Raw genomic sequence first — 23,847 nt, forward strand, 5'->3', positions numbered from 1 at the left:
TTCTCCCGTCTGCGTGAGATGTGGGACATTCGAGAGACTTTGAACTTTTTTGCTGTGCCATGGCCTGTTCTTCATCAAGTTATGGTATCGTTGCACTGTTGTAACTATATGTTATAATTATGTGGTTTTGTTAGTTTTTCAGTCTTGGTCTGTCCTGTGTTTCTGTGATATCACACTGGAGGAATATCGTATCATTTTTTAATGCATGCATTACTAAATGACAATAAAAGAGGACTGCGTGTCCTCATAATCTAATCTAATCTCATAAGGAGTTGAGAGTACTAAAACTGGAACAGAAAACCGCTTATTTTATCATCCAAATTTGTTGGACTGGTCAAAAGCATGTGGAATTCTGAGTTTCTAATAGGCAGAGTGTTTTTAAAAAAAACAAGGGACACAGAACACATCCTTAGACATCAGGGACTGTGTCCCTATGTTACAAGAATTTATAGCCTATGCTATCAGCGCAAAGGACACTTACTGGAATGGCACCAGCAATGAAGGCCTCATGTAGCACAACTAGAGAAGCTAGCCTCATATAAAATTTGTCTGGTCAGGGAAAATGAGGAGGTGATAGAGAGGAGCAATAGGCAAGTAGTCACACCAGGGTCTCGGGAGCCAGATGAGTGGGTAACAGTCAGGAGAGGGAAGGGCAGGAGTCAGATACTAGAGGGTATCCCAGTGGCTGTACCCCTGTTTGAGTACTGTTTGGGGGGGGGGGGGGAAACAGCCTACCTGGGGGAAGCAACAGTGGTCGTGCCTCTGGCACAGAGTCTAGCCCTGTGGCTCAGAAGGGTAGGGGTAGGGAGAGGAAGAGGATGGCAGCAGTGATAGGGGACTCTATAGTTAGAAGGACAGACAGGCAATTATGTGGAAAGAAACTCAGATGGTAGTTTGCTTCCCAGGTGCCCGGGTCTGGGATGTTTCTAATCACATCCACGATATCCTGAAGTGGGAAGATGAACAACCAAAGGTCGTGGTACATATTGGTACCAACGACATCAGTAAGAAAAACAGACTACAGGGAGTTAGGGAAGAAGCTGTGAAGCAGGATGTCAAAGGCAGAAATCTTGGGATTACTGCCTGTGCCATGCAACAGTGATGATAGGAATAGAGTGAGGTGGAGGATAAATGCGTGGCTGAGGAATTGGAGCAGGGGGCAGGGATTCAGATTTCTGGATCATTGGGACCTCTTTTGAGGTAGGAGTGACCTGTACAAAAAAGGACGGGTTGCACTTGAATCCGAGAGGGACCAATATCCTGGCAGGGAGGTTTGCTAAGGCTATTGGGGAGAGTTTAAACAAGAATTGCTGGGGTGAAGTGGGAACCAAACTGAAGAGACGGAGGAAGGGGCTGTTGGCTCACAAATGAAGAAAGCTTGTAGGCAGTGTGAGAGGGAGGATAGGCAGGTGATAGAAGAGGGATGCACTCAGACCGATGGTTTGAGATGTGTCTATTTTAATGCAAGAAGCATCATGAACAAAGCAGATGAGCTTAGAGCGTGGATCTGTACTTGGAGCTATGATGTGGCCATAACAGAGACTTGGATGGCTCAGGGGCAGGAATGGTTACGTAGAGTGCCAGGCTTTAGATGTTTCAGAAAGGACAGGGAGGGAGGCAAAAGAGGTGGGGGTGTGGCACTGTTGATTAGGGATAGTGTCACGGCTGCAGAAAAAGGAGGAAGTCATGGAGGGATTGTCTACTGAGTCTCTGTGGGTGGAAGTTAGGAACAGGAAGGGGTCGATAACTCTATTGGGTGGTTTTTGTAGACCACCCAATAATAAAAGAGACATTGAGGAGCAGATAGGTGGACAGATTCTGGAAAGGTGTAATAACAGGGTCATCGGGGTGGGAGATTTTAATTTTCCAAGTATTGATTGGCATCTTCCTAGAGCAAGGGATTTAGATGGGGTGGTGTGTGTTAGATGTGTTCAGGAAGGCTTCCTTACACAATAGGTAGATAAGCCTACAAGAGGAGAGGCTGTACTTGATCTGGTATTGGGAAATGAACCTGGTTAGGTATCAGGTCTCTCAGTGGAAGAGCTTTTGGAGATAGTGATCATAATTCTTTCTCCGTTACCACAGCATTGGAGAGGGATAGGAACAATCAAGTTAGAAAAATGTTTAATTGGAGTAAGGGGAAATATGAAGCTATCAGGCAGTAACTTGGAAGTATAAATTGGGAACAGGTTCTCAGGGAAATGTACAGAAGAAATGTGGCAAATGTTCAGGGGATATTTTTTTTAAATTCACTACGGAAAAGGACCTTGGCGATTGTAGGGATGACTTACAGCGGACTGAAAAGGTTGAGCATATAGACATTAAGAAAGAGGATATGCTGGAGCTTTTGGAAAGCATCAAGTTGGATAAGTCACCGGGACCGGACGAAATATACCCCAGGCTTCTGTGGGAGGCAAGGGAGGAGATTGCTGATCCTCTGGCAATGATCTTTGCATCATCAAAAGGAACGGGGGAGGTTCCGGGAGATTGGAGGGTTGCAGATGTTGTTCCCTTATTCAAGAAAGGTAGTAGAGATAGCCCAGGAGATTATAGACCAGTGAGTCTTATTTCAGTGGTTGGTAAGTTGATGGAGAAGATCCTGAGAGGCAGGAGTTACGAACATTTGGAGACAACATAATATGATTAGGAATAGTCAACATGGCTTTGTCAAAGGCAAGTTGTGCCTCATGAGCCTGATTGACTTTTTTTGAGGATGTGCCAAAACACATTGATGAAGGTAGAGCAGTAGATGTAGTGTATGTGGATTTCAGCAAGGTATTTGATAAGGTACCCCATGCAAGGCTTATTAAGGAGGCATGGGATCCAAGGAGACCTTGCTTTGTGGATCTAGATTTGGCTTGTCCAAAAAGGCAAAGAGTGGTTGTAGACGGGTCATATTCTGCATGGAGGTCAGTGATCAATGGTGTGCCTCAGTGATCTATTCTGGGGCCCCTACTCTTTGTGATTTTTATAAATGACCTGGATGAGGAAGTGGAGGGATGGGTTAGTAATTTGCTGATGACACAAAGCTTGGGGATGTTGTGGATAGTGTGGAGGGCTGTCAGAGGTTACTGCGGGACATCGATAGGATGCAAAACTAAGCTGACAAATGGCAGATGGAGTTCAACCCAGGTAAGTGTTGGGTGGTTCATTTTGGTAGGTCAAATATGATGGCAGAATATAGATTTAATGGTAAGATTCTTGGCAGTGTGGAGGATCAGAGGGATCTTGGGGTCAGAGTCCATAGGACACTCAAAGCTGCTGCATAGGTTGACTGTGTGTTTAAGAAGGCGGACAGTGCATTGGATTTCATCAACCGTGGGATTGAGTTTAAAAGCCAACAGGTAATGAACATCCAAGGATACACGGTGTATCGGAAGGATAGGAAGGTAGGCAGAGGGGGAGGCGTGGCTTTATTGGTAAGAAATGATATTAAATCATTAGAAAGAGGTGACATAGGATCGGAAGGTGCAGAATCTTTATGGGTTGAGCTAAGAAATCGCAGGGGTAAAAGGACCCTGATGGCAGTTATTTATAGGCCTCCAAACAGCTGCAGTGATGTGGTCTACAAATTACAACAGGAAATAGAAAAGGCTTGTCAGAAGGGCAGTGTTATGATAATTGTGGGGGATTTTAACATGCCAGTGGATTGAGAAAATCAGGTCAGCACTGGATCTCAAGAGAGAAAATTTGTAGAATGTCTGTGAGATGGCTTTTTAGAACAGCTTGTTGTTGAGCCCACTAGGGGATCGGCTGTACTGGATTGGCTATTGTGCAATGAACTGGAGGTGATTAGAGAGATTGAGGTGAAGGAACCCTTAGGAGGCAGTGATCATAATGTGATTGACTTCACTGTGAAATTTGAAAAAGAGAAGCCGAAATCTGATGTGTCGGTATTTCAGTGGAGTAAAGGAAATTATAGTGGCATGAGAGAGGAACTGGCCAAAGTTGAATGGAAAGGGACACTGGCGGGAAGGACGGCAGAGCAGCAGTAGCTGGAGTTTATGCGAGAAGTGAGGAAGGTGCAAGACAAGTATATTCCAAAAAAGAAGAAATTTTCGAATGGAAAAAGGATGCAACCGTGGCTGACAAGAGAAGTCAAAGCCAAAGTTAAAGCAAAGGAGAGGGCATACAAGAAAGCAAAAATTAGAGGGAAGATAGAGGATTGGTTAGTTTTTAAAAGCTTACAAAAAGAAACTAAGAAGGTCATTAAGAGGGAAAAGATTAACTATGAAAGGAAGCTAGCAAATAATATCGAAGCGGATACTAAAAGCTTTTTCAAGTATATAAAGAGTAAAAGACAGGTGAGAGTAGATATAGGACTGATAGGAAATGATGCTGGAGAAATTGTAATGGGAGATAAGGAGATGGCAGAGGAACTGAACAAGTATTTTGCATCAGTCTTCACTGAGGAAGACATCAGCAGTATACTGGACACTCAAGGGTGGCAGGGAAGAGAAGTGTGCGCAATCACAATTACTCAGGAAGCTGAATAGTATAAAAGTAGATAAATCTCCTGGACCAGATGGAATGCACCCTCGTGTTCTGAAGGAAGTAGCTGTGGAGATTGCGAAGGCATTAGCGATGATCTTTCAAAAGTCAATAGATTCTGGCATGGTTCCGGGGGACTGGAAGATTGCAAATGTCACTCCGCTATTTAAGAAGGGGGCAAGGAAGCAAAAGGGAAATTATAGACCTGTTAGCTTGACATCGGTGGTTGGGAAGTTATTGGAGTCAATTGTCAAGGATGAGGTTACAGAGTACCTGGAGGCATATGACAAGATAGGCAGAACTCAGCATGGATTCCTTAAAGGAAAATCCTCCCTGACAAACCTATTGCAATTTTTTGAGGAAATTACAAGTAGGCTAGACAAGGGAGATGCAGTGGATGTTGTATATTTGGATTTTCAGAAGGCCTTTGACAAGGTGCCACACATGAGGCTACTTAACAAGATAAGAGCCCATGGAATTACGGGAAAGTTGCATACGTGGATAGGGAGTTGGCTGATTGGCAGGAAACACAGAGTGGGAATAAAGGGATCCTATTCTGGTTGGCTGCCGGTTACCAGTGGTGTTCCACAGGGGTCCGTTTTGGGGCTGCTTCTTTTTACATTGTACATCAACGATTTGGATTATGGAATAGATGGCTTTGTGGCTGATGATACGAAGGTAGGTGGAGGGGCCGGTAGTGCTGAGGAAACACAGTCTGCAGAGAGACTTGGATAGATTGGAAGAATGGGCACAGAAGTGGCAAATGAAATACAATGTTGGAAAGTGTATGGTTATGCATTTTGGCAGAAGAAATAAACGGGCAGACTATTATTTAAATGGGGAGAGAATTCAAAGTTCTGAGATGCAACGGGACTTGGGAGTCCTCATACAGGATACCCTTAAGGTTAACCTCCAGGTTGAGTCGGTGGTGAAGAAGGCGAATGCAATGTTGGCATTCATTTCTAGAGGAATAGAGTATAGAAGCAGGGATGTGATGTTGAGGCTCTATAAGGCACTGGTGAGACCTCACTTGGAGTACTATGGGCAGTTTTGGTCTCCTTATTTAAGAAAGGATGTGCTGACATTGGAGAGGGTTCAGAGAAGATTCACTAGAATTATTCCGGGAATGAGAGGCTTAACATATCAGCAACGTTTGTCCGCTCTTGGACTGTATTCCTTGGAGTTTAGAAGAATGAGGAGAGACCTCATAGAAACATTTTGAATGTTGAAAGGCATGGACAGAGTGGATGTGGCAAAGTTGTTTCCCATGATGGGGGAGTCTAGTACGAGAGGGCATGACTTAAGGATTGAAGGGCGCCCATTCAGAACAGAGATGTGAAGAAATTTTTTTAGCCAGAGGGTGGTGACTCTGTGGAATTTGTTGCCACGGGCGGCAGTGGAGGCCAAGTCATTGGGTGTATTTAAGGCAGAGATTGATAGGTATCTGAGTAGCCAGAGCATCAAAGGTTATGGTGAGAAGGCAGGGGAGTGGGACTAAATGGGAGAATGGATCAGCTCATGATAAAATGGCAGAGCAGACTCAATGGGCCGAATGGCTGACTTCTGCTCCTTTGTCTTATGGTCTTATGGCTTTATAGGACCCTGGTCAGATCCCACTTGGAGTACTGTTCGCAGTTCTGGTCACCTCACTACAGGAAGGATGTGGAAACCATAGAAAGGGTGCAGAGGAGATTTACAAGGATGTTGCCTGGATTGGGGAGCATGCCTTATGAGAACAGGTTGAGTGAGCTCGGCCTTTTCTCCTTGGAGCGATGGAGGATGAGAGGTGACCTGATAGATATGTATAAGATGATGAGAGGCATTGATCGTGTGGATAGTCAGAGGCCTTTTCCCAGGGCTGAAATGGCTAGCATGAGGGGTCACAGTTTTAAGGTGCTTGGAAGTAGGTACAGAGGAGATGTCAGGGGTAAGTTTTTACACAGAGGGTGGTGAGTGTGTGGAATGGGCTGACGGTGACGATGGTGAATGCGGATACGATAGGGTCTTTTAAGAAACTCCTGGATGGGTACATGGAACTTAGAAAAATAGGGCTATGGGTAACCCTAGGTGATTTCTAAAGTAAGTACATGTTTGGCACAGCATCATGGGCCAAAGTGCCTGTATTGTGCTGTAGGTTTTCTATGTTTTAATGGGAGATGTAATAAAACATACACAAACTAATGGAATAAAATTTTTCAAAAAGCAAATAAGAAACGGTTTCCAATCACGGGAGAGATGAACCCAAGGAGTCATTGGAGGAAGTTTTATTATTAAGCAGTAACTTCTGATAAGAAATACAATGCCGAAGTGTTGAGGGGAAACAGTAAACAGTAACTTCCAAAAAGGAACTGGATATATGCTTGACACGAAAAGCTTTGAGAAATAAATGGGATGAGTCATCACATGCATTATGAGATGAATGACCTTCTTTTGTAATTGAGTATAAATTAGACCAGGTCGGATCTGTCCCCTTTGTTTCCTACAGCCACCACCCACGTATCCAAAGCTGGTCCATACATTAGTGAGGAAGAGGACAAATGGGCCTGGAAATTCAACCATGCTGTACCAATGTTGCCAGACAGGAGAGGTTGGGAGTAATTTGCTGTTAGTTTCTTCAGATATTCAACAGTCAGACTGGCTTCCCACAGAATTATGTTCAATCCGCAAATGTGGAAGAAATGTCACCTGTGTTTCTTTACGAGAACACACTCTCCACCATCATGAGGGTCCAGGTTATAAATGTAGAGGAAACCATCTGATGCAGCAACAAGCAGTCGAGGCAACTTCTGAATTCTGTTGAGAAAAGCATCATATTCATAAACCATCCAGCAATAGACATCATAGAAACATAGAAAACCTACAGCACAATACAGGCCCTTCGGCCCACAAAGTTATGTCAAACATGTCCTTACCTAAGAACTACCTAGACTTACCCATAGCCCTATATTTTTCTAAGCTCCATGTATCCATCCAGGAGTCTCTTAAAAGACCCTATTGTTTCCGCCTCCACCACCGCCGCCAGCAGCCCATTCCACGCACTCACCACTCTCTGTGTAAAAAACTTACCCCTGACATCTCCTCTGTACCTTAAAAATACGCCCTCTCATGCCAGCTATTTCAGCCCTGGGAAAAAGCCTCTGACTATCCACAGGATCAATGCCTCTCATTATCTTGTACACCTCTATCAAGTCACCTCTCATCCTCTGTCGCTCCAAGGAGAAAAGGCCAAGTTCACTCAACCTGTTCTCATAAGGTATGCTCCCCAGTCCAGGTAACATCCTTGTAAATCTCTTCTGCACTCTTCTGTGCTTTCCATGTCCTTCCTGTAGTGAGGCGACCAGAACTGAGCACAGTACTCCAAGTGGGGTCTGACCAGGGTCCTATATAGCTGCAACATTACCTCTTGGCTCTTAAACTCAATCCCATGATTGATGAAGGCCAATGCACTGTATGCCTTCTTAACCACAGAGTCAACCTGCATAGCAGTTTTGAGTGTTCTATGGACTCGGACCCCAAGATCCCCCTGACCTTCCACACTGCCAAGAGTCTTGCCATTAATGCTATATTCAGCCATCATATTTGACCTACCAAAATGAACCACACTTATCTGGGTTGAACTCCATCTGCCACTTCTCAGCCCAGTTTTGCATCCTATCAATGTCCCGCTGTAACCTCTGACAGCCCTCCCCACTATCCACAACACCACCAATCTTTTGTGTCATCAGCAAATTTACTAACCCATCCCTCCACTTCCTCATCCAGGTCATTTATAAAAATCACAAAGAGTAAAGGTCCCAGAACAGATCCCTGAGGCACTCCACTGGTCACCGGCCTCCATGCAGAATATGATCCATCTACAACCACTCTTTGCCTTCTGTGGGCAAGCTAGTTCTCGATCCACAAAGCAATGTCCCCTTGGATCCCATGACTCCTTACTTTCTCAATAAGCCTTGCATGGGGTACTTTATCAAATGCCTTGCTAAAATCCATATACACTACATCTACGGCTCTACTTTCATCAATGTATTTAGTCACATCCTCAAACAATTCAATCAGGCTCGTAAGGCACGACCTGCCTTTGACAAAGCCATCCTTACTATTCCTAATCATATTATGCCTCTCCAAATGTTCATAAATCCTGCCTCCCAGGATCTTCTCCCATCAACTTACCAACCACTGAAGTAAGACTCACTAGTCTATAATTTCCTGGGCTATCCTTACCCCCTTTCTTGAATAAAGGAACAACATTCACAACCCTCCAATCCTCCGGAACCTCTCCCATCCTCATTGATGATGCAAAGATCATTGCCAGAGGCTCAGCAATCTCCTCCCTTGCTTCCCACAGTAGCCTGGGGTACATCCCATCCTATCCCGGTCACTTATCCAACTTCATGCTTTCCAAAAGCTCCAGCACAGCCTCTTCCTTAATACCTACATGCTCAAGCTTTTCAGTCCGCTGCAAGTCATCCCTACAATTGTCAAGATTCCGTAGTGAATACTGAAACAAAGTATTCATTAAGTACGTCTGTTATCTCCTCTGGTTGATTGGTCCTATTCTCTCACGTCTTATCCTCTTGCTCTTCACATACTTGTAGAATGCCTTGGGGTTTTTCTTAATCCTGTCCGCCAAGGCCTTCTTATGACCCCTTCTGGCTCTCCTAATTTCATTCTTAAGCTCCTTCCTGCTAGCTTTATAATCTTCTGGATCTCTATCAATACCTAGTTTTTTGAACCTTCCATAAGCTCTTCTTTTCTTCTTGACTAGATTTACAACAGCCTTTGTACACCACGGTTCCTGTACCCTACCATCCTTTCCCTTGGAACGTACCTACATAGAACACCATGCTAATATCCGCTGAACATTTGCCACATTTCTTCCGTACGTTTCCCTGAGAACATCTGTTTCCAATTTATGCTTCCAAGTTCCTGCCTGATAGCCTCATATTTTCCCTTACTCCAATTAAACATTTCTCTAACTTGTCTGTTCCTATCTCTCTCCAATGTTACGGTAAAGGAGATAGAATTGTGATCACTATCTTCAAAATGCTCTCCCACTGAGAGACCTGACACCTGACCAGGTTCATTTCCAGACATCCCACCTCTCCCGGAAGTTCCAGGAGTCTCCCTGCATATTGATAGTGGCTCCCTAATGCCTGCAAATTATATACAATATCCCGGAAACTGATTTTTTTTTGAGAGTGAGCGCGCGAGAGAGAGAGAGAGAGAGAGAGAGAGAGAGAGAGAGAGAGAAAGAGAGGCAGAGTGTTCCAAAAAAAAAGAAAATATAAAACGTACATCACCCCAGACTACACTAAAGTGTACCCTTGCCTAATAGGGGTCAAAAATAATGACAGTGTTGCTCACTGCACTGTTTGCAACAGTGACTTTTCTATTGCCCATGGTGGGTTAAGACTGTAAAAGACATGTTGAGGTGAGCTTAACAGGTGCCATTCATTTATTAGCATTGCTAATGTTATTTAAGCTAGCTGACTAGCTGCTAAGGAGCTACTCTACTGCAGACATCCCACCTCTCCCAGAAGTTCCTGGAGTCTCCCGCAAATTGATGGTGCTACCTCCCTGAAATGAGTTTTTGCAGGGTGGGATGTCTGCATTTCCCAATACCAGATCAAGTACAGTCTCTCCTCTTGTAGGCTTATCTACATATTGTGTCAAGAAACCTTCCTGAACACACCTAACAAACTCCACCCCCTCTAAAACCCTCACTCTAGGGAAATGCCAATCAATATTTGGGAAATTAAAATCTCCCACCACAACAACCCTGTTACTATTACTCCTTTCCGGAATCTGTCTCCCTACCTGCTCCTCAATGTCCCTCTTACTATTGGGTGGTCTATAAAAAAACACCCAGTAGAGTTATTGACCCCTTTCTATTCCTAACTTCCACCCACAGAGACTCCGCAGACAACCCCTCCATGTCTTCCTCCTTTTCTGCAGCCGTGACACTATCTCTGATCAAAAGTGCCATGCCCCCCACCTCCTTTGCCTCCCTCCCTGTCCTTTCTGAAAGATCTAAAGGCTGGCACTTGAAGTAGCCATTCCGGCCCCTGCACCATCCAAGTCTCTGTTTAAAGTAATAACCATGGTCTTAAAAACAGCATAAGGAGGTTTGCTGCATGCTCTACTTCTGAGTACTTTCTAGAGAATACACTCGCAGAGCAATGAAGAAAAATCCATATGTGGAAAAAGAATGAAACATTAAATCATTCATTATGCTCCATGCCTTAGGAATGTTCCAGCTTGCCTAATGTGGCACTTACTTTCACGAAGTTTTACTGAGTAAATAAAAGAAATAAATAAATATTCCAGTCATTCTAATCACAAAGCTACTGCAAGTTTGACTATGAAGAGAAAATAAAAGCATATACTTACTATATAAGGTCAAAAATGCATGATTGGAAATCTCTTCGGGAAACTTCTGCTGTCTTTATTTGGCCAGAGGTGTTGGAAAAATTAACTGAAGTGCAAAAGCTATAAAAGATGAACTTGGGTGTGGGAGGTCATGTTTTTTCTTAGCAGGTAGATCAATTGATGGAAGGATTAGGTGGAAATTTAATAAGTATATTTCACCCAAAGAATGACAGGAAAACATCTATATTTCTGATGTGGGAGAACATAAAGTGAAATGATTCTGTTAAACACTTGCCCCTAGGATTGATGAAACTACTTGTAGTAAATACCTCAGACATAAAATGTTAATAGGTTGCAACCTGTTTAGCTGGTCACAATCCAATGACTATATTTATGCAGCAGCCATGCCTACTTACATAGTAAGCATACAGATGCACTTTTGTCCGGAGAAGTTTAAACGCACAGTGGCAAATGCTCGATCCTGGTTCATGATGTCTGATACCTGGGCAGGGAGGTAGTTGGTGGCTGCCATAAACATCTTCCCCATGTATCCACTCCAAGTTGGAGACTCTTCCTGGGGCCTGGAATAATTAAAGTACATTTTAGAGATTAGACATTTAACAATAAGTGACACATGCTCCAGAGAATTAGCTTTCAACTGACTGCAAAGGAATAGATTTTGTATACAAAATAATAGAGGGCATAAATAAGGAAGAGTATCTTTGCCTTGCTGAGGGTATCTAAAAGAGGGCGGCAAAGATACAAGGAGGTGGGAGATTTAGAGGGGACCTGAGAAGGAGGTTTCTCTATAAAAGAACACTCACAACACGCTGGAGGAACTCAGCAGGTCAGGCAGCATCCGTGGAAACCAGCAGTCAGTGTTTTGGGCTGAGACCCATTGTCAGGACTGTAGAGGGAAGGGGCAGAGGCCCTATAAAGAAGGTGGGGGGAGGGTGGGAAGGAGAAGGCTGGTAGGTTCCAGGTGAAAAACCAGTAAGGGGAAAGACAAAGGGGTGGGGGAGGGGAGGCGGGGAGGTGATAGGCAGGAAAGGTGAAGAAGGAATAGGGGAAAACACAATGGGTAGTAGAAGGAGGCAGGTCCATGAGGGAGATGATAGACAGCTGGGGGGAGGGGGCAGAGTGAAATAGGGATAGAGGAAGGGAGGGGGAGGGAATTACCAGAAGTTGGAGAATTCTATGTTCATACCAAGGGGCTGGAGACTACCTAGATGGTATATAAGGTGTGCTCCTCCAACCTAAGCTTAGCCTCATCATGGCAGTAGAGGAGGCCATGTATTGTGTTTTCCCCTATTCCTTCTTCACCTTTCCTGCCTATCACCTCCCTGCTTCCCCTCCCCCACCCCTTTATCTTTCCCTTTACTGGGTTTTCACCTGGAACCTACCAGCCTTCTCCTTCCCACCCTCCTCCCACCTTCTTTATAGGGCCTCTGCCCCTTCCCTCTTCAGTCCTGACGAAGGGTACTGGCCCGAAACATTGACTGACAGTTTCCACGGATGCTACCTGACCTGCTGAGTTCCTCCAGCATGTTGTGAGTGTTGCTTTGACCCCAGCATCTGCAGAGTATTTTGTGTTTATGATTCTCTACAGAACAGATTGATTGGAATTTAGAAATTACTGTCTGAGTGGGTGATAGCAACAGGTACTCACACAATATTTAAGTAGCATCTAGACAGACACTTGAATCACCAGGGTAAAGAAGGTTATAAACCAAATATGGACAAAGAGGAGTAGTATAAATAAGTGCAAGGGTTAGTATGGATTTAGTGGATGAATGGCCTATTTCTGTGCTGTATAACTATGATAAGATCAAGCCTTTTTCAGGGATTGTGACAGGCCACCTCTATCAGCAAAGCACCAATGAATTAATACCATTGACAATGAAATTGTAAAGTAAGGGTATATCGTAACTCCAATATGAATCAAGGTCGTTACTAAGCAATGGGATTAAATGCTCACTTTCTTGTGTCTGCTTTCCCTTTTGCCAGTCCAAAGATTCGGCAATGTTTAGTCAGAATTGTATCATCAGAAGTTAAAGAGCAGCTTGGAACAGAGGAAGGTGGTTAAATGCAGGCCAGTGTAGCCAAAAGACTGGGAATACAGTGAACCTACTCAGTGACTGGCTGATCGCTGTTCATTTGAAGCTGAGATTTCAAACTTTGATCATTTAGTGTCACCAGTCCAACAGTGTAGTTAGAAAGCTGCCAGGCAACCATCTGATAAACAGATGTTCACATTTCCTTTGAGATTAGAGTTTACCTGTGTTGCCTCAATTTTCCTGGTATTTTTTTTTTGCCGCCCACAAGTATGTGCTTAGCCCTAAAAGCCAAATGTCAATTGAGCTGTTCATCTCAACATTTACAGTAAAGAGAATTTTATACGAAAGACTCAGCACTGTTATAGGATGTGTCATCACATCTTGTTGTTATTGGCTCCAAGTTTTACATGTGTAGCACTCTTGATGAAGTAGAAGGTTATGTGGTGTCTCTAAGTGGTGGAAAAATGCACTGCAGCAAAAAAAATGGTCCAGGACTTTGTTCAGGGAAACTCCAACTCATATTGTAAACACTGCTATTTTCAGATAAAGATTTTACTTGGAACCTCACAGGACAGAGACTGTAGTCAGCCGACACCAATTATTCTGGCTGATACTTGGTAGATTACATCATTGGATTATTCTTAAGCATTTATACTATTTTTTAAACAGTTTTATATCCGTCAGCTCTGATAGGCATTGGTGGGTGTGAGCTGGCAGAGGAGAGAACTTCCCTCATGCCCCCAAATCCCCCTCCTCCAAAGTGGATGGAATTTTAAAGTAATGGGAGCTTCGAACCCAAATTCAGCTTGCCTCAAAATCCAAACATTTCTGGTTTAATCAAGGCAGGGCAAGACTGGTGGCAACCGATCTGTTCCCTGAAAGCAAACCTCTCATTTATTTATGGAAATGAGTTCCTGAGCTTTGTATCTGAATGAAATCCTGGTCACGATCTCAGAAAACCCAGTAGTTACAAAGAACTACTTGATGCAGCAGAAGTGTTTGTCTACGACTGCTGAATTCCCAGGCTAGCTTGCTGCCCGCTACATCTGTAACCATTCCTTTATATCCCCTACCTCCAGCTCTGTGGTCCTGGCCGTGTGCCCCAGCATTGCATCATTACATGTATCCCAGCCTTTCCAACCAGGCTTAACAACAAATTATAAAAAGATCAGGCTATATTCTTTATATCAAAAAGCAGGATGATAGGAAAGATTAGGCAAGAGAAACTAGTTTGGCAGAATTTTCAAAAAGGCAGAAATGGCCCAGGTTTCATCCTCTGTGACAAGATTCATTTACTTCTTTTTCCTGAAAATAGAGTTGTGTGTTGACTAGTTTCTGCTGTCATGCTTGAGTCATTCAGAAGCCCGGAAAATGAGGGTTAATTGTCTTTATTATTATTATTGATCTTACAAGAACATACCATTTCCATTCAATGATCACACCTCTATCAGCACAAGGTGTACAACCAATAGGAGTAAGCCAATAATGTAGTAAATTGGTGCTTTGTCATTTTGTGCTGGGTAAGTATCTCCAGTCACTTACAGAGACATCATTGGATCAATAATCATGTAAAAAGAACAATTTGTGATAAAGGTGGTCACCTTCAGATGACTGTCGGGTTCACGTTGACCAGATCTACCTAAGCTATGTTGTTACAGTTGGGAAATTTATTCAGCATAAATTTTCAATACTTCAACCATTTCCACACTTATATGCTCAAAGACAGAATAAATCAGACTGAGATGATGTTGCCAGAAGATTGAATTTGCTTAATCTTCCTAATAAATTAATGCCATATTAATTCCCTGAAAAATTATGGCAGTATTTTCTTTGTTAAAATTGGTCAGATACTCAGACAGAGTGTTTATATAGTCTGATAAAATTAAGCTTAAACTAAGATTATGAGTTAGGAAAAGTTACTCAAACATCCAGTCATGGTATAAACAAGATGACAAAGGAATGAGTAAGTCAAGCGGAAAATATCTGACCTTATGTGGTGTATAGCCTTTGCTGAAAGAATAACAACTTTAGCACTTTGTACTTAGCCCTCCCTGTTTGAAAAAAACAGGAATGACTGAATGTCTGTTGGACCTCTCGTGGGCAATGTTTTGAGGGACTACTGTACCTTTGGCTGGGCTGTTCAAGTTTGAAGACATGAATAGTTTCAGTATTACTCGAAGCTGACAGGAACTGGGAGTCTTTGCTGAATGCCAGTGAGCCGATATTTACATACCTATTGCAGAAAAAAAACATGACATGCATCAAAAGCAGAGCAAAACAAAGATAAAGAGCAGGGGATTGGACAAGTATGAAATTATTTGCCCTTATCCCCATCACAACTCCCTACCAGCCTCCAGACATTACAGCTAAAAAAAATGCATCAAAATAACCCGCTTCCAAAATTCTAGCACTACAAGAAGAAATAAAATAAGACACATATCTTTTTTATGAACATCCATCTGATGAGAGCACAATTGACACTGGTTAACCTGCTTCCTCCGTGGGGCGAGGGTTGAGTCTGCATAGGTTGCTGTATTCCCATGGGAAACTCGACCCACCTTACTGTGAGAATGCCCCAGCAGGTGAAAGCTGGTACGATGACGAAAACTCAAGACACTTTAGGAGTGCCCCGACTTGCTCTTATTGCTGTTAATGGCTTTCTGTGACATGCTTCGTTGGTCCATTATGACCCAGTCCCACATCTGCCAGATGTTACAACTACAAGTTAACCGAAGATGGAAGGTTAGAGGAGTAGGGGTACGGTGCATCACCCGTCTGGCCAAGGCTGCACCAGGGTGCAGCAGTTGGTGTCACTGCCTCAGAGCTGTGGGATCATACAAGATCCACTTTCCTCTTACATGGTACATTAATTGGCTAGTATAAGTTATCACTTAATTGCAAAAAAGAATTGAAGGGAAGTTGATAGGCTTGCTTGAGCAAGAATAATTTTTGGAGGGACAGGGTAACAAGGATGGGATAGCATGGATCTGATGGACTGAGAGGCCTACTTCTGAATCGTAAGTATAAGCTATATAAAAAAAACAAAGAGCCCTGATGAATTTACTAGCACTGGGGATGCTGAGGCCATATGTCATTCCCTGGCTGTCACCTTACACAGTTCTGGGTTAATTTACATAAACAGAGGATCCAATCCTCTGTTTTACTGGTTCATATGACACAGTCCCCAAATGGATAAATATTCTGACCCACTGAAGGAGCCAGGCCCAACTTACTGCAAAGGAGGTCGCAGATGCTGGAAACTGGAGCGACAAACAACCTGCTGGAGAAAGTTAGTGGGTTCAGCAGCATCTGTGGCAGATGGGAGGGATGGAGGGCAATTGTCACCAATAAGGACTGACCAGATGGGAGGGGTGGAGGGCAATTATCGCCAATAAGGACTGACCAGCTTATTGCAGGCAATTTTATCCTTCTTGCCCAGAATCGGACATGGGGCTTAAACGGCATTCAGGTTTACTAATTTCTTCAGCATTCAATGCCCACGTCAAAAAAATGCAGAAGAATGCATTGCGGCTTGTTCAGAGCAAGTCAGTCACCTGCCTGGGGCAGCTGTATGTCCGCACTGCAGCTGAATAAATGATGCATGGTGCACAGTGATAACCCAGAAACAGGACTTGTGAGCAGGACAAAAACCACAGGAGTGAAGTAAATTCAGATATGAAGATAGGTTACACGGATTTACCTTTTCATTCCTCTCCTGAATTCATAAAGCTTCTGTCCCTCAGGGGTAGAAAACACACGAATAACTGTACCCTGCAGACAGTTCAGAGGGAGTAAAATGAAGCTTTCCAAAAGAGCACAGATCAATTATCTCATTCAGGCGCACTGCAGTCAATGAACCTAAATCTGCTGTAATTACTTTCTGCCCCTTCCACTCAGTCAGCAGCAGAGGTCAGGAATGAACCTGTATCACTGCAGCTGTGAGACTGCAAACAATATGCCTTGAAAACATCTCCAAACCCAGTGACCTCTATCACCATGGGGACATGGGTGCACGCGAGAGTGTGGAACAAGCTGCCAGTGCCAGTGGTGCATGCGAACTCGATTTCAATGTTTAAGAAAAGTTTGGATAGGTACATGAATGGTAGGGGTATGGAGGTGCAGGTCGATGGGAGTAGGCAGTTTAAGTGGTTTGTAACAGACTAGATGGGTAAAGGGCCTGTTTCTGTGCTGTTCTTTTCTATGACACTAGAATCTGCAGCTTTTCTTCAAGAAATGCACCATCCTTTTTCATTGTGGCTAGACTAAGTCCACCCTTGACAACGCTCTGGGACCACGTACATCATAAGACCGGCACTAGTTCACGAAAGCAGCTCCCCACCACCTTTACCAAGTGCGGCCCTCACCATCAATGCCCAAGTCCTGAAAGATAAGTGAATAAACAACAAACACAAAAGGATGGAGGAACTCAGCAAGTCAGGCAGCATCAATGGAGGGAAATAAACAGTTAATATTTCACACTGAGACCACATCATTAGGCTTGGAAAGGAAGGGGGCAGAAGCTAGAACAAGAAAAGGTGGGGTGGGGGAGGTGGAGTACAAGCTGGCAAGTGATTGGCGAGACCAGGTGAGGGGAAGGTAGGTGAGAGGGGGGAGCGAGGATGATTTGAAAAGCCGACAGGTGATAAGTAGAGGAGGTAAAGGGCTGAAAGGGAATCTTATAGGAGAGAACAGGGGAATAAAGGAGTGGTGGGGAACCAAGAGTACGATGGGCAGCTCATGAGGACGGGTACGAAGAAAAGAGCTGAGAGGGCCGCCAAAACAGGAGGAGGGGTGGTGGGAAGAGACAAGAAGTGTGAAGGGGTTGGAAACAGAGGGTGTGGTGCCTGTGAGTAAGAGAAATTGACATTCATGCCATCGGGTTGGGGACTACCCAGATGGAATACGAGGTGTTGCTCTTCCAACGTGAGTGCGGCCTCATCGTGGCAGTAGAAGAGACCATGGACTGGCATGTCAGAATGGAATTGAAATGTGTGGCCACTAGGAGATCCTGCCTTTTGCGGTGGACAGAGCGAAGGTGCTCGACAAAACGGTTCCTCAATCTGCGTCAGGTCTCACCGACGTAGAGGAGGCCAGGAGCACCAGATATATGACTCCGAAGAACTCTCGGGTGAAACGCTGCCTCATGTGGAAGGACTGTTTAGGTTCCTGAAATGTGGTGACGGGGGAGGATTAGCAGGGTCCTCGAACACTCTTATTCTGGCTTCTGCCTTCCTTTCCCAGATGTACGCTCTTGGACTGGAAAGTCCACTTCCATCCATAGACGCTGCCTGACCTGCTGAGTTCCTCCATCATTTTGTGTGGGTTGCTCAAGATCAACAGCACCTGCAGAATCTCACGTCTAAATTAAATTAAAAAAAAGCACTTTCCATAAATCTTCGAGAGCATTTTTTCTGTGAATCCTTCCCACAATCTCCAACAAGATTTTGCTGAAGGAAAAGTTCCCACACTGGGAGAACAAATGCCATTTACCCATTGGGTTGGTTCCTGAGGGTTTCAAAGCTTCACCCACCTTAAGACATTAAAAGGTGAAATGAATCTTGGAAGGAAATACAGAAACCGTATTGCTTAAAACTTCTTCAGGGCCATGAAGATTTTTTCTCAAACAAAAAGTGGATGTGAGATAGAGAAATTTATTTTTAATCAATTAGGAAAAGGGAATGAGGGAAAAATAGAATCTGACTTAAAGATCAGACAACTTCAAAAGGAAATGGCAAAATATTAGAAATACCTTTTCAGACGCACTTGCCAGCTTGGTAGCTGTGAAGTTGAATGTTAATGCAGCAAGTGGACCATCATGTGCTGGGATTACGGAAACATTGTGCTGATAGGAGAAAAGATTAAAAAGATGCCATATAAAACAATGTCAACAAACCTTGACCGACAATTGTTTATTAAAATAAAAACATCTGTATTGCAATGCACCTTTAACAACAAACTTTGTAAAGTTACTGATTCAGATTAGTTTTATTTAGAACATCAAAAAGCAGCGCCCAGAAACTCAAGATGCAGAAAATACATTGCGGCAGCTTTTTTGACTAACTTATCCTACTACCAGAATATATTACTATGATTCCACCACTACTGATAACCCTACACACAGAATTCACATGATGATACCAGGATGTCGTTTTGGGGTACTTGGAGACCCTAGTTAGCGTGGTTTCCTCAAGGAAAAATCTTGCTTGACAAATCTGTTGGAATTTTTTGAAGAAATAACAAGCAGGATAGACAAAGGAGAATCGGTTGATGTTTTGTACTTGGATTTTCAGAAGGCCTTTGACAAAGTGTCACACAAGGTTGCTTAACAGGTTAAGAGCCCATGGTTGTACAGGAAAAATACCAGCATGGATAAAGCAGTGGCTGGTTGGCAGGAGGCAAAGAGTGAGAATAAAGGGAGCCTTTTCTGGTTGGCTGCCAGTGACTAGTGGTGTTCCACAGGGGTCTGTGTTGGGACTGATTCTTTTTACGTTATTTATCAATGGTGTAGATGATGGAATTGATGGCTTTGTTGCAAAGTTTGCTGACAATACGAAGATAGGTGGAGGGGTAGGTAGTTTTGAGGAAGTATAAAGGCTACAGAAGGACTTAGACAGATTAGGAGAAAGGGCAAAGAAGTGGCAGATGGAATATAGTCTCAGAAGTGCTTGGTCATGTACTTTGGTAGAAGAAATAAAAGGGTAGACTATATTCTAAATGGAGGGAAAATTCAAAAAAACTGAGGTGCAAAGGGATTTGGGATTCCCTAAGATTAATTTGCAGGTTGAGTCAGTGGTGAGGAAGGCAAATGCAATGAAAGCATTCATTTAAAGAGGACTAGAGCAAGGATGTAATGTTGAGGCTTTTATAAAGCACTGGTGAGGCCTCAGTTGGACAAACCTATCCTGCACCTTGTGAACTATTCCCAGAAACTTCAGTCATCTCTACTCTGCAATCATCCCTGCCAGTATTCTCCTTCAATCCACCTGAGCAAGCTCCTCTCTCACACCTCTCATTCCCTTTATTCCATTGTGATACTGGTACATATAACCTGTGCTTTCTTTTTTCTTTCTCTCTCTCTCTCTCTCTCCAATTGCAGTATGAATTCAATCATATTATGATCACTGCCTTCTAAGGGTTCCTTTACATTAAGGTCCCTAATAAGATCAGGGTTATTACACCACACCCAATCTAAGATAGCCTTTCCCTGAGTAGGTTCGAGCACAAGCTGTTCTAAAAAGCCATCTCATAGATGCTCAACAAATTCCCTCTCTTGCGATCTGACACCAACCTGATTTTTCCAATCCCCTTGCATATTGAAGTCCCCCATTACAATTGTGTCATTACCCTTATTAAATGCCTTTTCCGGGTCCCTTTGCAATCTCAACCCCACATCTTGGCTACTATTTGGAGGCCTATATATGATTCCCATAATTTGTTTTAACCCTTGTAGTTTCTTAACTCCACCACAGAGATTCAACATTCTCTTACCCTAGGACATAGATCTAATTCCATCTCTTACCAACAGAACCACACCACCGCCTATGCCTTCCTGCCTGTGCTTTCGATACAAAGTACATCCTTTGGTGCTAAGCTCCCAACTGATGGTTTTCTTTCAGCCACCAGTCAGCGATGCCCACAACGTCATACCGACCAACCTGTCATTGTGACACGAGTTCTCAGCCTGGGAGATCTTCCCAAAGGGCCTCTAACAGGTGAGACCTTCTACAAGTACAAGTGGGAAATAATGCTGAGAGAAAAAATAGTAGACCTTTTGTTTTATTCAATTCCATTAGTTTAATTGTTCTAAGTGTGTGTGTGTGTGTGTGTGTGTGTGTGTGTGTGTGTGTGTGTGTGTGTGTGTGTGTGTGTGTGTGTGTGTGTGTGAAGATGACTCCATCCAGGATCCAAAGATGGAGGCTAGTGATGCCAGGGTCACTGGAAAATTTATCTAATTGAACTCTCATTCAAAAGTCCTGGATTTAAAACTTCACTTCAGATGTTTCTTATTGATCTGCATCCAATGTGCAAAGCATCTTATAACTTCGATATTCCTTGCCATTACTGAACCATCACAGTGGTCGTGTTACAGCATCAGTCGTAACTCAGTATCAAGATCAATTCCGTCGTCAAGGACCCCCACCATACAGGCCATGATCCTCTTCTCGCTGCTGCCATCGGGAAGGAGATACAGGAGCCTTAGATTTCACACTACCAGATTCACGAATAGTTATTACCCTACAGGCATATGACCGCTAAAGCAGCATGGATAACTTCACTCTCCTCAACACTGAACTGATTCCACAACCTATAAACTCTTTTACAAGGACTCTACAACTCATGCACTCAGTATTATTTATTTATTATTATTTTTTGTTTCATTTTATGTTTGCACAATTTGTCTTCTTTTGCACATTGGTTGTTTGTCAGTCTTTGTGTGTAGTTTTCCACTGATTCTATTGTATTTCTTTGTTCTACTGTAAATGCCTGCAAGAAAGTGAATTTCAGGGTAGTATATGGTGACATATACATCCTGTGATAAAAAATTTACTTTGAACTTTGAAATTAACTCATGATGAAAGTTGGTTGCAATGGTGGTAGAAGGATTGTCTCTCTCTCTCTCTCTCTCTCTCTCTCTCTCTCTCTCTCTCTCTCCTGTGACTTTCTTCCATGTTCAAAATAGTCCAATTAAATTACAATGCCAGCGTAAATGGCAAACTACTGCTGTATTCTACTTCAGTAAAAACTCACCAGGTTATTTGCATCATAAATCACTATCTCCCCTATTGTGGCATTGCCAGGATATGCCAAGTATGAGTTGGAATGATTGATGGAAAGTGCACAGAGACCTGGATAAAGCAGATAAAACTAGATGTTAGAATGTTAGACCAGGACGATGGTACACTCACAGTGAAATGAAAAACAAAAGCAAAGAGAACTACACCAGACCACATCGGCCTCATCTAAAATGGTATAAAAATTATCACTAAACTGCATTGTTTGGGAAGGATAGACAATTTGAAATTACATCAGAATTGTGAAAATATAATTTTGCAACATTAATGCAATACAGATGAGCTTACAATAACAAAGCCGATTTGGGGTTTGGCATGATTAGTCGTATTGTGAGAATGAGGTGTATCTGAGCAAAGGAGAACCTGACAGAATTATAGCAACATCTATATAATGGGTATTTGAACAAAATACTTCAAGCCAAAAATTACTTCTGCAAGAATCAGTCACTCATTGTAGGCGGCACACCTACTAATGTTCTTTTCAGCGCAAGCAGAGAAATAACAATGTCATGATAACAATACATCAGTAATCTATTGTATTTTGGCAAGGTTGTGGTTAGTGCAGCTCTGCACATCAATGGTGATCCACATCCAAATAATGCAGAGGATACTTTACACACCCATCGAAGTAGACTAATTGGGCCCTTGTTTAATCCAGTGAAGCGTCAGCCTCTATAGCACGGCTGAGAATTTAGTCAGAGTTGCTCTTGTTATCACCATCTACTGTGAGTGAAGTGCTTTGAGAGGCTGGTGATGGCTGGAATTAACTCCTGCCTGAGCAAGGACCTGGACACACTGCAATTTACCTATATCACCACAACTGGGTCTACAGCGAACGCCATCTCACCAGCTCTCCACTCAACTTTGGAGCACCTAGACAACAGTAATACATACATCAAGCAGCTTTATCAATGGCAGCTTGGCATTCAACACAAGCATCCCCTAACTTCTGATCAGGAAGCTTCAAAGCCTGAGCCTCTGTATCACTTCTCTACAACTGGATCCTTCACTTTCTCATCGGGAGACCACAGTCAGTGCAGATCGGTAATGATATCCCCTCCTTTCTAACAATCAACACAGGCGCACCTCAAGGGTGCATGCATCGCCTGCTGCTCCACTCTCTGTAAACTCATGACAGTGTGGCCAAGCGCAGCTCAAATGACATCTAAGTTTACCAATGATACAGCTGTTTTTGGCAGAATCTCAGATAGTGACGAGGAGGCGTACAGGAGTGAGATAGATCAGCTAGTTGAGCGGTGTCTCAACAACAATCTTGCACACAATGTCAGTAAGACCAAGGAATTGATTGTGTATTTCGGGAAGGGAAGTTGGGAGAACACAACCCAATCCTCTTTAAGGGAAAGGGTGATGCCCAAGAACTTGAGCGGTTCCAAGTTCCTGGGATTCAACATCTCAGAGGATCTATTCTGGGCCCAATACATTAATCCAATCATGAACAAAGTATGCTACAAGTTATACACATGAAATGCTGTTGGAACACAGCAGGCCAGGCAGCATCTCTAGGAAGAGGTACAGTCGACGTTTCGGGTCGAGACGCTTCGTCAGGACTAACTGAAGGAAGAGCTAGTAAGAGATTTGAAAGTGGGAGGGGGAGGGGGAGATCCTAAATGATAGGAGAAGACAGGAGGGGGAGGGATGGAGCCAAGAGCTGGACAGGTGATTGGCAAAAGGGATACGAGGCTGGAGAAGGGAGAGGATCATGGGACGGGAGGCCTAGGGAGAAAGAAAGGGGGAGGGGAGCCCAGAGGATGGGAAGGAGTTATAGTGAGAGGGAGAGAGGGAGAAAAAAGATAGAGAAAAAAGGAATGAATGAATGAATGAATGAATAAATAAATAAATAAATAAATAAATAAATAAATAAGGGATGGGGTAAGAAGGGATAGGGACATTAACGGAAGTTAGAGAAGTCAATGTCCATGCCATCAGGTTGGAGGCTACCCAGACGGAATATAAGGTGTTGTTCCTCCATCCTGAGTGTGGCTTCATCTTTACAGTAGAGGAGGCCGTGGATAGACATATCAGAATGGGAATGGAACGTGGAATTAAAATGTGTGGCCACTGGGAGATCCTGCTTTCTCTGGCGGACAGAGCGTAGGTGTTCAGCAATACGGTCTCCC

The 23,847-nt window shown here is 43.4% G+C and overlaps 1 protein-coding gene across 3 annotated transcripts in view; it reads right to left on the reverse strand.

Moving 5' to 3' along the window:
• wipi1 (WD repeat domain, phosphoinositide interacting 1) overlaps window positions 1-23,847 on the reverse strand; it is a 111,468-nt gene that overhangs the window by 17,370 nt on the left and 70,251 nt on the right. For 2 of the 3 annotated variants that reach the window (XM_072242606.1, XM_072242607.1), the window contains exons 5-10: window positions 21,666-21,763; window positions 18,667-18,759; window positions 16,618-16,688; window positions 15,043-15,150; window positions 11,277-11,441; window positions 7,177-7,284 (exon numbers count right to left, since the gene is read on the reverse strand). In XM_072242606.1, the coding sequence (XP_072098707.1) occupies window positions 7,177-7,284; window positions 11,277-11,441; window positions 15,043-15,150; window positions 16,618-16,688; window positions 18,667-18,759; window positions 21,666-21,763 (643 nt within the window). The remainder of the gene's footprint in view (window positions 1-7,176; window positions 7,285-11,276; window positions 11,442-15,042; window positions 15,151-16,617; window positions 16,689-18,666; window positions 18,760-21,665; window positions 21,764-23,847) is intronic. The other variant, XM_072242608.1, reaches the window with a different exon arrangement.

This window comes from Mobula birostris, chromosome 24, assembly GCF_030028105.1.
Source record: "Mobula birostris isolate sMobBir1 chromosome 24, sMobBir1.hap1, whole genome shotgun sequence".
NCBI classification, from domain to species: domain Eukaryota; kingdom Metazoa; phylum Chordata; class Chondrichthyes; order Myliobatiformes; family Myliobatidae; genus Mobula; species Mobula birostris.